Here is a 16,332-nt window from a genome sequence, read left to right as displayed (position 1 = left end):
CAGTTAACAAGAGATGCTGGGGAAAAAAGTATCTTTTATCCTGATAAACTGTCTCCTCTTGTACATTTCTTCTTTCTGTCATTAAGTCTCTATATTCCCCCATGTCACATTACATTTTATCATTTTTTCATGTTATAAAATATATGCTTGATGCAATTACCATCTCCCATCTATTCATAACTCAAATGTTTCTTAACACTCCAAAACTGTTGAATCTTTATTTACTAGTAATACATGTGCTGACATTAGCTATAGATTACATACCATGAATCACTATCATGAAAAAGAATAATAGGAAAATGTAGAAGTCTGTAACAATTTTTTATGTTAAAAGCTTTTAAATATCTTCCGAAAATCTGTAGCTAACATAAAAGGAAATATTTCGCTTTGGTCCCACTCCTTTTATTCAACATCTTACTATGTCAGGGAAAGTAGATCACAGCACAGAACAGAGCATGTGCTCAGGATCCCACAGAATTTCCACTTCTACATGCTACACCACTATGTGACTCCAAGTTTAAAATTGTAGATATCATTTTATTTAAAATACAGTAACACTTTACTCCTATAATTTTCATACAGGTCTTAGATAAGTTTCATTATATTAATTTTCATAAACTCTTCATCTACTAAAACTGTCAAAATATTTTCATGCATATTCCTTATAATAGGGAATCACTCATCAACTTTTCATTTATTTATTTAATAAACTTAAATGCCTATTACGTATCACCTATTAGGATACAAAAACACTTAAAGCATGATCCTTGTTTTTACAGAGTCTACAACACAAGAAGGAGCCAAACAAACTAATAAATATCATATGGTGCTAAAAGAAGGGAAATTCATAGAAGTATGAGAGGTAAAAAAAATTTCCTGGAAAAGGTGTATCTGAGCTTGGTCTTAAAGAAAGAATAGACTGAGTTGTGGAATGTAAAATGGAGAGAGGATATTCAAAGCAGAGAAAACTAGAACAACAAGCATATGTGCATTTCTTCATTCATTTATTCCTAGAGGGACAGTAAATCATAATGACTAATGACAGTAAATAAAGACAGAAATAGTGACAGTAAATAAAGATTAGAACAGAACTAAATGAAATAGAAACTAGAAAGGCAATAGAAAAGATCAATGAAACTGAACATCAGATTCTGAAAAGTTAAACTGACAAACTTTTAGCTAGTCTAACTAAAGAAAAAAATAAAGAAGGCTCAAGTAAGTAAAATTGGAAATGGAAGAGGACACAGTTCAACTGATACTACAGAAATATAAAGAATCATAAGAGTCTACTATAATCAACAACTATACACCAACAAATTGAATAACCCAGAAGAAATGAATAAATTCCTAGAAACATACAACCTATCAAAACTGAATTATGAATTAACAAATAATCAAATAATGAATAAGGAGATTGAATCAGTACTCAAAAATCTTCCATCAAAGAAAACCCCAGACCAGATGACTCCACTGCTGAATTGTAACAAACATTTAAAGAATACCAATCCTCAAACTCTTCAAAAAAACTGAAAAGGAGAGAATATTTCCAAAGTTATTTTATATGGCCAGCATTACTCTCACACCAAAGCCAGACAAGGAGACTCCAAAAAAAAAAAGAGAATTGCATCCAATGTCCCTTAAACATAGATGCAACAAAATACTAGCAAAAATCTTCAACAAAATACTAGCAAACCAAATTCAACAGTGTTTTAAAAGGATCATCCACCATGATTAAGTGGGATTTATCCCTGGAATGCAAGGATGGTTCAACATTTACAAATCAATAAATGTGACATACCACATTAACAGAATAAACGGCAAAAACCTTATGATCACATCAACAGATGCAGAAAGGCATCTGACAAAAATCAACACTCATGATGAAAACACTTAACAAATTATGTATAAAATGATTTATCTCACCACAATAAAAGGAAAAATATAACAAGTTCACAGCTAATATAATAGTCAATGGTAAAAGCTAAAAAAAACTTTTCATCTAAGATAAGGAACAAGACAAGAGCTCTCATTCTCACCACTTCTTTTAAACACAGAAGTGGAAATCCTAGTTAGAGAAATTCATGAGGAAATAGAAATAAAAGGCATCCAAACAGGGGAGACGAGGGGAGGAAAGGAAGGAAGGAAGGGAGGGAAGGCAGGCAGGCAGGCAGGGAGGGAGTGAAGGAGGGAGGGAGGAAAATTGTTTGCTCATGGCATAATATTACATGTGGAAAACTCTAAAGACTTGACCAAAAAAACTGTTGGAACTAACAAGCAAATTCAGTAAAGTAGCAGGATACTCAATCAACATATTAAAAAGTAGCATTTCTATACATTAATAACTATCCAAAAAGAAAGCAAGAAAACAATTAAATTTACAATAGCATAAAAAAATACTTGGGAATAAAATTAACCAAAGAAGTGAAAGACCTATACAATGAAAGCTATAACACTAATAAAAGAAACTGAAAATGACAAAATAAATAGAAAAATATTCCATGTTCATGTGCTCATGGATGGAAGAATTAACATTGCTAAACTATCCATACTACCCAAAGGGATCTACAGTTCAACATAATTCCTACCAAGGTTCCAATGATATTTTTCTCAGAAATATAAAAATCAATCCTAAAATTCATATGGAACCACAAAAGACCTCAAATAGACAAAACAATCTTGCATAAAAGGAGCAAAGCTGGAGACATCACATTATCTGATCTCAAAATATACTATGAAGCCATAATAACCAAAATGGCATGGTACTAGCACAAAAACAGATATACAGACATATGAAATAGAATAGAAAACCCAAAAATAAATCCATACATTTCTCATCAACTGATCTTCAACTAAGGTGCTAAGAACACAAAATGGAGGATATCCACGTGCAGAAGAATAAAATAGGGCACTTATCTCAGATTATATATAAAAATCAATTCAAAATGGATTTACAAACATAAGACCTGAAACCATAAAACTACAAGAAGAAAACACAGGGGAAAAGCTTCTCAACAGTGGTCTGAGCAAAGATGTTTTGGATCATGACTTCAAAAGCACAGGCAACAAAAGCAAAAATAGACAAATATGATTACACAAAGGAAATAACAGAGTGAAGAGACAATCTCTGCAATGGGAGAAAATATTTGTAAATTATATCTGATAACGAATTGATATCCAAAATATATAAAGAACTCAAACAAATTAATAACAAGAAAATAAATAACCCAATTAAAAATGGGCAAAATATTTGAAAAAAAAAAATTGATCATAAGAAGACATACAAATGGCCAACAGTGAAAAAATGTTCAACATCACTAATCATCAGAGAAATACAAATTAAAACCACAGTGAGACATCATGTCATACCTGTTAGGATTTTTATTATCAAAAAGACAAGAGATAAGTTTTGGCCAGGATGTGGAGAAAAGGTAACCCTTGTACCTTACTGGTGGGAATGTAAATTAGTATAACCATTATGGAAAATAGTATGGAAGTTTCTCAAAAAACCAAAAATAGAACTATTATATGATCCAGCAACTCCACTTCTAGCAATACATCCAAAGGAAATGAAATCAGTATGCTGAATATCTATCTGCATTACATGTTCAATACAGCATTACTCAACAATAACAAATATATGGAATCAACCTAACTGTCCATGAATGGATGAATACAAAAAGAAAATGTGGTATATATATATATATATACCACATACACACACACACACACACACACACAATGGAACACTATTAACCCTTTATAAAGAAGAAAATCCTGTCAATTGCAACAACATGATTGAATCTGGAGGACATTATGCTAAGTAAAATAAGCCAGGCATCAAAAGACAAACAGTACATGATTTCACTAAAAAAGTCAAACTCAGAGAAGCAGAGAATAGAATGGTAGTTACCAGGGGTTGGGGTAAAGCAGACAAAATTTTAATTAGACAAGAGGAATAATAAGTTCAGGAATTCTATTGTTCAACATGGAGAGTACAGTTAATAACTACATAGTTAGTAACTATGTTATTAAATACTTGAAGATTGCTAAGAGAGTCGATTTTAAATGTTCTCACCACAAAAAAATGTTAATTATATGAGGTAACTGATATGTTACTTAGCTTGATTTAGTCATTCCACAATCAAAATTGATGTTAATTAATTTAGCCATTCTATAATCAAATTCCAGTATGAGAACATCATGTTATATATCATAAATATATACAATTTTTATTTGTCAAAAAAGTAATGGCCAGGCACACCGGTTCATGCCTGTAACCCCAAACCATTAGGAGGCTGAGGTGAGAGGATCACCTGAGATCAGGAGATCAAGAATAGCCTAGGCAACATAGCAAGATCCCATCTCTCCAAAAAAAAAAAAAAAAATTAAACCAGGCTATACTATGGTTACTGAATTTTCCTTATGTGACATGGGACTGTATCTCCAAAGAAGTACCAAAGATTAGTTGAGAATGATCTCCCCTCTCCAAAGCTACATGGGATTTATTTCATCAAATACTAAGTATTCAGATGTTTCCTCGCAATAACAATATAGTTATCCAAGGCCCACCAGAGACTTTTGAAACAAATTTTTATTCAATTACCTGGTAAGAATAATCTGAAGAAACAAAAATAAGATTTTTCAATTTATGTCAATAAAATTACATAAACATTTGATAGAATTGAGGGCATGTTTACAAAATGGAATGGTGATTTTATTAGAGGTGGATGATCTTGAGGATTTTTACTCTATTATAATTTATACACTTTGGTGAATGTACTATGTTATCTTAGTGTTCTCTTTTGGTCATAATGAGGTTACCTTTAATGAAACAGAAATCTCCCTATCTCCCTAATCTTAGAGTCCTTACTTATTGTTTATGGTTGTTATCACTGTAATATGCAAATATTTGAGTATTCAAAATCACTTTTTATGTGTAATAATAAAAAACATGTTAAGGAGAGATTTGACTAAAATTTATCTAGCACCCAACATTGACAAGGTCCTATGCAAGAAACTGGATATATAGAATGGAATCATAAATGGTCCCAGTATTAGAAAGGTTCATAATCTATTGAGAAAATTGATATGTAAATGAATAAGACAGTTATTAAAAATGTCAATATAAAAAGACATATATGAGCATTATCTTTGATTTCTTATTTCTCTCTACTCTGTCTAACCCATAAGTAAGAGTTGACAATTCTACCTCTCAAACATAAACAAATTCTGGCCTGCTTCACTCCATCTTGTTTACTACCACCATCACTTCTCTCCTGGACAACCGCAAAAGCCTCATAATTGGACTTTTGCCACCTCTCTCTCCTCTAACATATTTTCACATAGTAATCTGGGCAACCTTTATAAAATATATATCAGATCCAATCATGTGCTAGCTAAAACTTCCCTATAGCATACTGTTCCATTTAGAATAAAAGGTAAACTCCTTATGCCTTCAAAGCCTTGTATGATCTGTCCCTTTTATGCCATTCTAACCTCATTTAGTACAACTCTTTTCCATGCCCACATTTCATTTATTCTGATCTTAGAAAATGCCAAGTTCTTTCCTTCCTTTAGGTCTTTGTAACAACAATTTCCTCTACCTGTAATCATGTTCTTCTTTTCATATCTCAAAACTGATTCCTTCTTTAGATGTAGCTTAAATATCACCTTTTCAGTAGTGCCTTTTCTGGTCACTCAATCTAAATTGGCCATCCAGTCAATGTCTCACATACTCTGAACTTTTTGCTCACTGATATTTTTCTTATTTGCTGTTTGTTTGTTTGTTAACCCATTTCCTTCACTAGAAATATCAGCTTCATAACAGAAGGCTACACATCTCTGAATCTCAAGTGCTTGGAGTAGCAGCACCTGACACAAAATAAATAATCCATATGTAATTGTTAGAGTAAATAAACAAATAAAATGTGTTCAAACTGATAGATGCACAGAAAAGAGTACAGACTTAGTGACAGGGAGGAACACTCAGGGAAGACTTTAGAGAGGTGAAAATACATATTAAAAAGAGAAATTACAATAACATGGGATAAACGCTACAAGTGAGACATGAATAAAAATCTAAAGGAGGGATCAGTTCCAAGATGGCCAAACAGGAACAGCTCTGGTCTGCAGCTCCCAGCGTGATCGATGCAGAAGACAGGTGATTTCTGCATTTCCAATTGAGGTACATGGTTCATCTCATTGGGAGTGGCTGGGCAGTGGGTGCAGCCCACGAAGGGCGAGCCGAAGCAGGGCGGGGCATCGCCTCACCCGGAAAGCACAAGGGGTTGGGGAATTTCCCTTTCCTAGCCAAGGGAAATCATGACAGACTATATCTGGAGAAATGGGACATTTCCGCCCAAATACTGCACTTTTCCCACAGTCTTAGCAATCAGCAGACCAGGAGAGTCTCTTCTGTGCCTAGCTCAGTGAGTCCCACGCCCACGGAGCCTTGCTCACTGCTAGTGCAGCAGTCTGAGATTGACCTGCGAGGCAGCCTGGCGAGGGTAGGGGCATCCGCCATTGCTGAGGCTTGAGTAGGAAAATAAAGGGGCCGGGAAGCTCGAACTGGGTGGAGGCTACTGCAGCTCAGCAAGGCCTACTGCCTCTATAGACTCCACCTCTGTGGGCAGGGAATAGCTGAACAACAGGTAGCAGAAACTTCTGCAGACTTAAATGTCTCTGACAGCTCTGAAGGGAGCAGTGGTTCTCCCAGCATGACATTTGGGCTCTGAGAATGGACAGACTGCCTCCTCAAGCAGGTCCCTGACTCCCTGTAGCCTAACTGGAAGCTGGTAAGCAACTTCTGCAAAGTCTCAGGATACAAAATCAATGTGCAAAAATCACAAGCATTCCTATACACCAACAACAGATAAACAGGGAGCCAAATCATGAGTGAACTCCCATTCGCAATTGCTACAAAGAGAACAAAATACCTAGGAATCCAACTTACAACGGATGTGAAGGACCTCTTCAAGGAGAACTACAAACCACTGCTCAACAAAATTAAAAAGGACACAAACAAATGGAAGAACATTCCATACTCATGGATAGGAAGAATCAATATTGTGAAAATGGCCACACTGCCCATGGTAATTTATAGATTCAATGCCATCCCCATCAAGTTACCAATGACTTTCTTCACAGAATTGGAAAAAACTACTTTAAAGTTCATATGGAACCAAAAAAGAGCCCGCATTGCCAAGACAATCCTAAGCAAAAAGAACAAAGCTGGAGGCATCATACTACCTAACTTCAAACTATACTACAAGGCTACAGTAACCAAAACAGCATGCTACTGGTACCAAAACAGAGATATAGACCAATGGAACAGAATAGAGGCCTCAGAAATAACACCACACAACTACAACCATCTGATCTTTGACAAATCTGACAAAAACAAGCAATGGGGAAAGGATTCCTGATTTAATAAACGGTGCTGGGAAAACTGGCTAGCCATATGTAGAAAGCTGAAACTGGATCCCTTCCTTACACCTTATACAAAAATTAATTCAAGATGGATTAAAGACTTAAATGTTAGACCTAAAACCATAAAAACCCTAGAAAACCTAGGCAATACCATTCAGGACATAGGCATGGGCAAGGACTTCATGACTAAAACACCAAAAGCAATGGCAACAAAAGCCAAAATAGACAAATGGGATCTAATTCAACTAAACAGCTTCTGCATGGCAAAAGAAACTACCATCAGAGTGAAAAGGCAACCTACAGAATGGGAGAAAATTTTTGCAATCTACTCATCTGACAAAGGGCTAATACCCAGAATCTACAAAGAACTTAAACAAATTTACAAGAAAAAAACAACCCCATCAAAAAGCGGGCAAAGGATATGAACAGACACTTCTCAAAATAAGACATTTATGCTGCCAACAGACGTATGAAAAAATGGTCATCATCACTGGTCATCAGAGAAATGCAAATCAAAACCACAGTGGGATACCATCTCATGCCATTTAGAATGGCGATCATTAAGAAGGTAAGAAACAACAGATGCTGGAGAGGATGTGGAGAAATAGAAAAGCTTTTACACTGTTGGTGGGAGTACAAATTAATTCAACCATTGTGGAAAAAAGTGTGACAATTCCTCAAGGATTTAGAACTAGAAATACCATTTGACCCAGCCATCCCATTACTGGGTATATACCCAAAGGATTATAAATTATGCTACTATAAAGACATATGCACACGTATGTTTATTGCGGAACCATTCACAATAGCAAAGACTTGGAAACAACCCAAATGTCCAACAATAGACTGGATTAAGAAAATGTGGCACATATACACCATGGATTACTATGCAGCCATAAAAAAGGATGAGTTCATGTCCTTTGCAGGGACATGGATGAAGCTGGAAACCATCATTCTCAGCAAACTACCACAAGGACAGAAAACCAAACATTGCATGTTCTCAATCATAGGTGGGAATTGAACAATGAGAACACTTGGACACAGGGTGGGAACACCACACACCAGGGCCTGTTGGCAGGTAGGGGCCTGGGGGAGGGACAGCATTAGGAGAAATACTTAATGTAAATGATGAGTTAATGGGTGCAGCAAACCAACATGGCACATGTATACCTATGTAACAAACCTGCACATTGTGCACATGTACCCTAGAACTTAAAGTATAATTAAAAAAGAAAACAGAAAAAGAAAAAGAAAAAAGGAAAAAATCTAAAGAATAGAAAAGACAGAATGATCAATGTAAGGGTTGACGTTTGAAGAGGCTATGGTGGAATAACAGGAAGCATATTAACACTGGTGGGATAGTATGGCATACACAAAACCTGACACTGTGAAATGTATGTGTGAAGGAACATTCAATGTGATTGCATATTGCATTAGAATAGGAAAATGGGCAAGGATTTGGAGCCCAGAGAGTGACCAAGCACCTTATATAGTGTGATACTCCATGAAAGTGGCAGAACCAGGATTCCAAGATCTATTGGATTCCAAGCCAATACTCTTCACAGGGGTACAGACCTGTCATTAGTGACAATCAATGGTGTGACCAAGAACACAAAGCCAAAGGATGTATATGGTATATTTAACTGAAATCTTTCAGTTAAATATTTTAATTAAATTTATTTATTTAAATTTATTTAGTATTAAATTTAATCAAATTTATTTAGTATTAAATTTAATCAAATTTATTTAGTATTAAATTTAATCAAATTTATTTAGTATTAAATTTAATCAAATTTATTTAGTATTAAATTTAATTAAATTTATTTAGTATTAAATTTAATTAAATTTATTTAGTATTAAATTTAATTAAATTTATTTAGTTAAAATTTTATTTTAATATGAAGGTAAGAAGAGGGTAATACAACCAGTATTTAAAATGTTTTCACTTTAAAATAAACACTGCTATGTTGTGATACAGAATGTACAACATGTATAAATGTTTTGGAAAAATGCAGAATGCTTCCTAAAATGTGCCTGTCAGTGGGCTTCTACAGCCATCCCCTTATACCCTTTAAAAATATGTATTCTCTTCTGCCATGGGGGATACTTTTTTGGATAGAAAAGTTTGAGAAACACACATTTTTATTACTCAATGAAAGGTAGAAAAGGTTTTGGGGGAACACTAAAAAAGATTTTTCCAATTTGAATCTTAACCATTTTCCTCCCTGATAAGAGTTAGAATTTGGGCAAGCAGAATTATTTTGAATATCTATTTTAATATATGTGAGTTCCTTCACTATTAAATAAGTTTCCTAACAGTAATCTAGATTATCAGTTAAAAAGGCCTATATTCATGGAGATCCCGTAAGTTTACAGTTCTAGATGAGGCTCTTGGATTGACACACTAAATTCAATGAGAGTGCATGAATAAATAAAATGTGTTTAAAGTAATGTAGGCACAGAAAAAAAGGAGTACAGACTTAGTGAGGGGGAAGGACACTCAGGGAAGACTTTAGAGAGGTGAGGTCAATATAAAAAAGATAAATTACAATAACATGGGATAAATTCTATAACTCAGACATGAACAGAGCTCTAAAGGAATAGAAAAGATGATATGATTGACCTAAGGGTTGACATTTGAACTATTATAGCCACTTGCCATAGCTACATTGCGGTATAGAATATACAATGTATAAATGTTTTGGAAAAATGCAGAATGCTTCCTGAAATGTGCTTATCAGTGAGCTCATACAGCCACCCCCTATACTCTTTAAAAAATGCATTGTCTTCTGCCATGGGGGCCACTCTGTTGGATAGAAAAGTTTGAGAAGTACACATTTATATTACTTTATGAATGGTAGGAAAGGTTTTGGGGGAAAGGTTTGGTTTTGCCATGGTCGTTAGCCATGGCGAATGTATGGTAAGATGAGCAGGAAAAACTTCAGTTCCAGGGGCCTTAATAACAAGCAATGTACAGAAGAAAATAATTTCCTTCATTGTATTAGTATGAGATAAAAGTAAGAGACCTGAAAATAATGGCTTAAATCTTTGTAAAGCTGCTAGCTAAAGAAAGATGGTAATGTCAGTTGTGGATTTAAGGAACTGTTTCTGGGATTCCTTCCAAATCCATTATCTAAAGAGAAATTCATACAAATGGAACCCACTATCATCCATCTAAGCTATGTTTATTTCAAAGTATCATGGAATGTTAGAGATGAGAGGTATCTCAAACTCAGTGATCTTTAACTCATGTTACAGATGCAGAAACTGAGACCAAAAGAGGTTAAGAAGTCAACTGTCAACGAAAATACAGCCTATTACTGGATGATGTATAAACATTAAACATATATATGCTCTAACACAATACTTTAATTAAATATTAACAGTTTAAATAATAATAATAAAGCAAGGATAGTTGGTAGCTTATGCTTTGTTGACTGAAGGAAGGAGTGTCCAGGGGAGGGGAAGATTTTGATCAAAGGATACAAAGTTTCAGTTAGACAAGAGAAATAGGTTTTTGAGATCTACTTCATGGTATAGTGACCACAGTTAATACTAATGTATTGTACATTTCAAAATTGCTAAAAGAGTAGGGTTTTTGTTTTTTGTTGTTGTTGTTTTTGTTTTTTCTTTGAGATGGAGTCTCGCTCTGTCGCCCAGGCTGGAGTGCACTGGCAGAATCTCGGCTCACTGCAACCTCTGCCTCCCAGGTTCAAGCTATTCTCCTGCTTCAGCCTCCTGTGTAGCTGGGATTACAGGCGTGTGACACCTTGCCTGGCTAATTTTTGTATTTTTATTACAGACAGGGTTTCACCATGTTGGCCAGGTTGGTCTCAAACTCCTGACCTCAGGTGATACACCCCCATCAGCCTCACAAAGTGCTGGGATCACCAGCATGAGCCACTGTGCCCGGCCCAAAAAAGTAGATTACAAATGTTCTCAGCTTTCTAAAAAATGTGAGGTGATAGATATGTTAATTAGCTTGACATAATCATTCTACAATGTGTATGTGTGTATCGAAACATCACATTGTACCCCATAAACACACACTATTGTCAATTAAAATTTTTTAAAAATAAAATACAACAAAAATTATACAATTGAAATATTTTTAAAATGATAAGTAAACTAGGAGAACACTGTCTTTCCTTACACATATGTAACAAACCTGCACATTGTGCACATGTACCCTAAAACTTAAAGTATAATAATAAAAAAAAAAAGTCCCTCCCTTTAAGGGACCTCCCTAGTTAGCCTCACCTAGTAGCTAGAATTACAGGTGTGCATCACCACAACCAGCTAATTTTTGTATTGTTTGTAGAAACAGGGTTTCACTATGCTGCCCAAGCTGGTTAGTCTTCTTTTTAAGGCTTTCCAAGTGATTCAGATAGGTCCACCAATTAGATTATCTAGAATAATCTTCTTTATTTATAGTCAAATGATTAGGAGTTTTAATTTTATCTTTAAAATCCTTTCATAGCAAAACCTAAATTACTGTTTGATGGAATAATTGGGGATGGTAGCCTAGGCAAGTGGACACATTAATAAAACCAACACAAGGGGCGCAAACTCTGTTTTTGTTGGGAAATGTCCTCACGTCACTCATAATTAAAAGGTTTTTTGTTTGGCATAGAATTCTATGTATTTTTTCTCAACACACTGAAGATATCATGCCAGTATCTTCTAGATTCCATTGTTGCTGCTGCAAAGTAAGCTGTCAATATGTTGCTCCTTTGAAGGTAATCTTTTTTCTCCTATTTAAACAAATGTCCATTTTCTTTAGTGTTTTATAGCTGAATATACACTGTGTGTGGGCATAGATTCTTTCTTCTTTATTCAGTTTGGATGTTAAGACTTTATAAATTTATAAATTTATGAAGTGTATTTTCATTGGTTCTGGCACTATCCTTTCAACTACTGTCTCTGTTACATTTTCTGTCCTCACCTATTAGAACTGACTATATGAATTTAAGGACATTCTTAGTCTACCCTCTACGTCTATCAACTTCCTATATTTTCCATTTCTGTCTTTCCATACCATATTCTGTATAACTTCTTTTTCAAATATATCTTCAGCTTAGCAAACCTCTCTTCACTTACATTTGATCTGCAATTACGCCCATCAACTTATTTAATTTCAATTATTACATGCTTCCTTAACAGAAGTTTATTTGCTACCTTTTCAAAATTGGCTTTGCACTCTTTAAAGTTTTTCTTCTCTGAACATTTTAAAGCTTGTTTCTTCTTTCAACATGTTAAACATGGCTATTTTCATATTCTATTTCTGATAATTCCAATATTTAAAGTCTTTGCAAGTCAGTTTCATCTGTTGTTTCTGCTAGCTCTCATTTATAATTTCTTTCGTTGTATTTTTAATAATTTTTCTTTCTTTCTTTTTTTTTTTTTTTTTTTTTTGAGATAAGAGTCTCACTCTCTCGCCCAGGCTGGAGTGCAGTGGTGCAATCTCAGTCACTGCAAGCTCCTCCTCCCAGGTTCATGCCATTCTCCTGCCTCAGCCTCCCAAGTAGCTGGGACTACAGGCACCTGCCACCACGCCCAGCTAATGTTTTTGTATTTTTTTTTTTAGTAGAGACAGGGTTTCACCGTATTAGCCAGGATGGTCTCGATCTCCTGACCTCGTGATCCGCCCATCTTGGCCTCCCAAAGTGCTGGGATTACAGGTACCTGTTGCTAGGATCTAATAATTTTTCTCCTGTGAATCACTGCGCCCGGCCCTTTTAATAATTTTTAACAGCAAAATTTCCTTTTGGAATTTTAGCTGGAAGAATTATTTGATGCCTGGCTGAAGGTGATTTCCTGAAGAGGGAATATACGTTTGCCTCTTCCTGAGGTCTGGGGGCACTAACATTTAGGGTCCTTTAAATTTGGTTTGAGTTTTGTCAGCCAAAATCAGAAAATATTAATTCAGGCTGCAAATTTCTGTGCAGACTGACATGTGGTTACTTCTTAACAGCATTTTTCCCTTCCCTCTACCCAGCACTAATGCTTTGGATGTATGAGTTTCCTTACAGATCCCCAGGAAACTGACTGAGAAAGCAAACATCTTTATTTCTAGTTTACCTGTACATTAAGTCTTCTCAGAATTACAGGAATTGGGTCTCCTATTACACTTCTCATCTTGTAAAGTGATCACTAGGCTTTGTCTCCTATACTGTCTCAACATAAGGAGTTCTTTAAATATTACGTTTTAAATTGTAGTATGTAGGTTATCTATGGATCCTAACCCGCCATATTATCAGAAATAAAACTTCACTTTAACTCTTTCCTTAAAATTATATGCTGTTCTCCTGGATCAAAGTCCTCTCAAATTTGAAGCATAAGCTGTTCTAAGAGATAACCTGAATAATACTAGACCTATAATGGATCACAAAATCATAGTCATAAATCTTTTGTACCTAATAAATATTTTTATACTTTTTCAGCCATACGAGTAGTATCTTTGAGGATTCATCTGTGTTAGTTTTTTACCAATTGACTCTTCTTTTAGAAGTTTGGGAAACTCTGTCAACGAGAATCTTTTCAATCCTTTCAGGGCTATCTTCACGTATCACTTTTTTAAGAATCATGACCATATCAAGTTCTAGAAGACAGCCAATTTGTGCAAGTAAGACTATCCACATTGTCCCCATAATTAGTTCTTTGGTTGACCATTTTCATATTTTACATTTAACCTCCTTGACCAAACTGTATTTTTTAAAAGTCTTACACAGATATGTATTTTGTTATTGTAATTTCTCTAAGAATGAGGCAGACATTAAGATTTGCTGAGCATCAACAAGGCACCATGCATTGCGCTGAGAGTGTACACGTGTTAATTCACATAAACCTTACTATAATCCTGTGAGGTAGGTGGTAATATTTCTATTTTAAAGAAAAAGAAATATGTACTCATGTAAAACAGATATTCTGCGATAGTCAAAATGTAACCCAACTATACATGACTCCTAAAAAGTAAACGCTTCTGTAACTATGCAAAAAAATTACTGTTTTATTAACTTTATTAAGTGGTAAGGAACTAGTTACAGAAGCTCATGATGAAAGGGAAGTAAGTTAGATATTCTACCTACCCATTCAATCCCTAAACCCCATATAATTTAATCTTCACAACTCAGTTTTGATAATGGAAGATAGTCCCTCTTCTTGATAGAGAAAAATACAAAAAGGTACTGATATTTTACTCAACAAGCATGCACTGCATGACTAGCTTAGGCCTGTACTGTGTTATACTTCAGCATTTATAAAGCACTATCACTTGATCTTCCTTTCAACCCTGGGAAGTAACTGAGTCTATGCTTGGAGACCTCTAGGGACAAAAAGCTCCAAAAGCAGCCCACTCTATCTTTCGGAAATTCACAGGACATCTCTGATCCTGAAATCCATGCTCCTTAAGTTTGCATATAGGATAACCTTAACCGTTTCCTTAATGTAAAACTTCACTTATTGGAAGACAGGTATCTCCCCCTGCCCCAGAGTATTTTGTAATCTCAGATTATTTTTTAAAATTTCCTCAGAAGTAGTAGCATTAATTGTTGCCATGCTGACTTCTTTACTGACCTAATTTGAAGGTTATTTTGAGTGATATAGTATCTTCCCTTCTAACAGTTCAAAAAAATGATTAGACTGTCAGCTTCTCAAGGGCATTACTGAGTTTTTATTCATTTTTGTATCCTGGCCCTGAGCACAGTTTATGACACACAGTAGGTCTTCATTAAATGTTTAGTTCACGTAGTAAACTTTACACTTAACATTGTCATGTGGAATAAGAAAAACAAGTGTTAAGAACTTAATTCAAATTTTGTATACAGAAACTAAGACAACCCAATTTAAGACACTTGCTATGATTACACAATGGAATGACAGAAGCAGTGCATCCAAAATTTCTGAAATCTGATGTCTGGTTACTGCTTTTTTGAAATAGCAATTATATTTTCTGAACCAAAAATCAGGACAAACAGCATAACTATGAGTCTTATTATTAATTCTGAATGTATGAGTATTAAAAAGTCTTACAAAGCTTAAAAAGTTAAATATTCATTTTATGAACTATTTTATAAACTATATTACAATGGAATAATCCTATAAAAATACAGTTTGTTAGTTTACCGTATCAATCCACCATACCAAAATAACTTCTTCTAAGATACCTTATATAAGTAAAACTAGTCATGTTGCTGCTTCTTCTGTGAATGTATATTCTTCCTCAATGAGACTTTGAGCTCAACCACATTTGATGAGAAATTTTTTAATAGCAAAGTTATTATATAATATTTCTAGAGTGCTATGTCATAACTAGCTACGAGTTACAAAAGAAACAAAAATTTCCTGACATTCTAGAAAAGATGCTACTCAGGGTTTGTACATAGTTTTATAGTAATACAAATGTGTAAAACTGACAATGTTCTCTTACAAAAGAAAAATGTGGAGGTCCACTCTTACCTGCTTAAAAAGCTGGAGGTTAATGGCAGTTTCCAGGAACTGTTTCATCACGCTTGAGCGGTGCTTTACAAAACTCTCCTCACAGAAAGTGATGGGCTCACCCTAGATAGAAATAAAGATTTTAAGGGCATCAATAAAAGGTTAGTCAGAGAGAACTAGTCTCTTTAAATAGGTATGTGGAGAGTAATAGAGGAAGCGTAAGGTGCAGAAGCAACAGACCCTTCCTTACACAGAATAGTTTAGGCTAGTAGAAATATTCCTCTACTAATAAGCCTGTACTACAGCTTTCTAATCCCGGATCCTATATACTCTTAAAATTGCTCAATTTTACTCCCTCAAGTAAAAGTAAATCCCCTAAAAATAAAGATTTGACATCATCAGATTGAATTATGAGTATTAAACATAGCACACATATCTGAAAATATCACATAATTTTATTGCATCCTG

General features: G+C 34.7%; 1 protein-coding gene across 8 annotated transcripts in view; it reads right to left on the bottom strand.

The window, feature by feature from the left end:
• DENND1B (DENN domain containing 1B) overlaps positions 1 to 16,332 on the bottom strand; it is a 260,436-nt gene that overhangs the window by 56,698 nt on the left and 187,406 nt on the right. For all 8 annotated transcript variants that reach the window (XM_063647586.1, XM_063647606.1, XM_063647618.1 and 5 more), the window contains one exon: positions 15,886 to 15,987. In XM_063647586.1, coding sequence (XP_063503656.1) covers positions 15,886 to 15,987 — 102 coding nt within the window. The remainder of the gene's footprint in view (positions 1 to 15,885; positions 15,988 to 16,332) is intronic.

The sequence above is a fragment of the Pongo pygmaeus genome, chromosome 1, assembly GCF_028885625.2.
Source record: "Pongo pygmaeus isolate AG05252 chromosome 1, NHGRI_mPonPyg2-v2.0_pri, whole genome shotgun sequence".
In the NCBI taxonomy this organism is placed as follows: Eukaryota; Metazoa; Chordata; class Mammalia; order Primates; family Hominidae; genus Pongo; species Pongo pygmaeus.
This window is presented reverse-complemented; position numbering and strand designations above follow the sequence as displayed.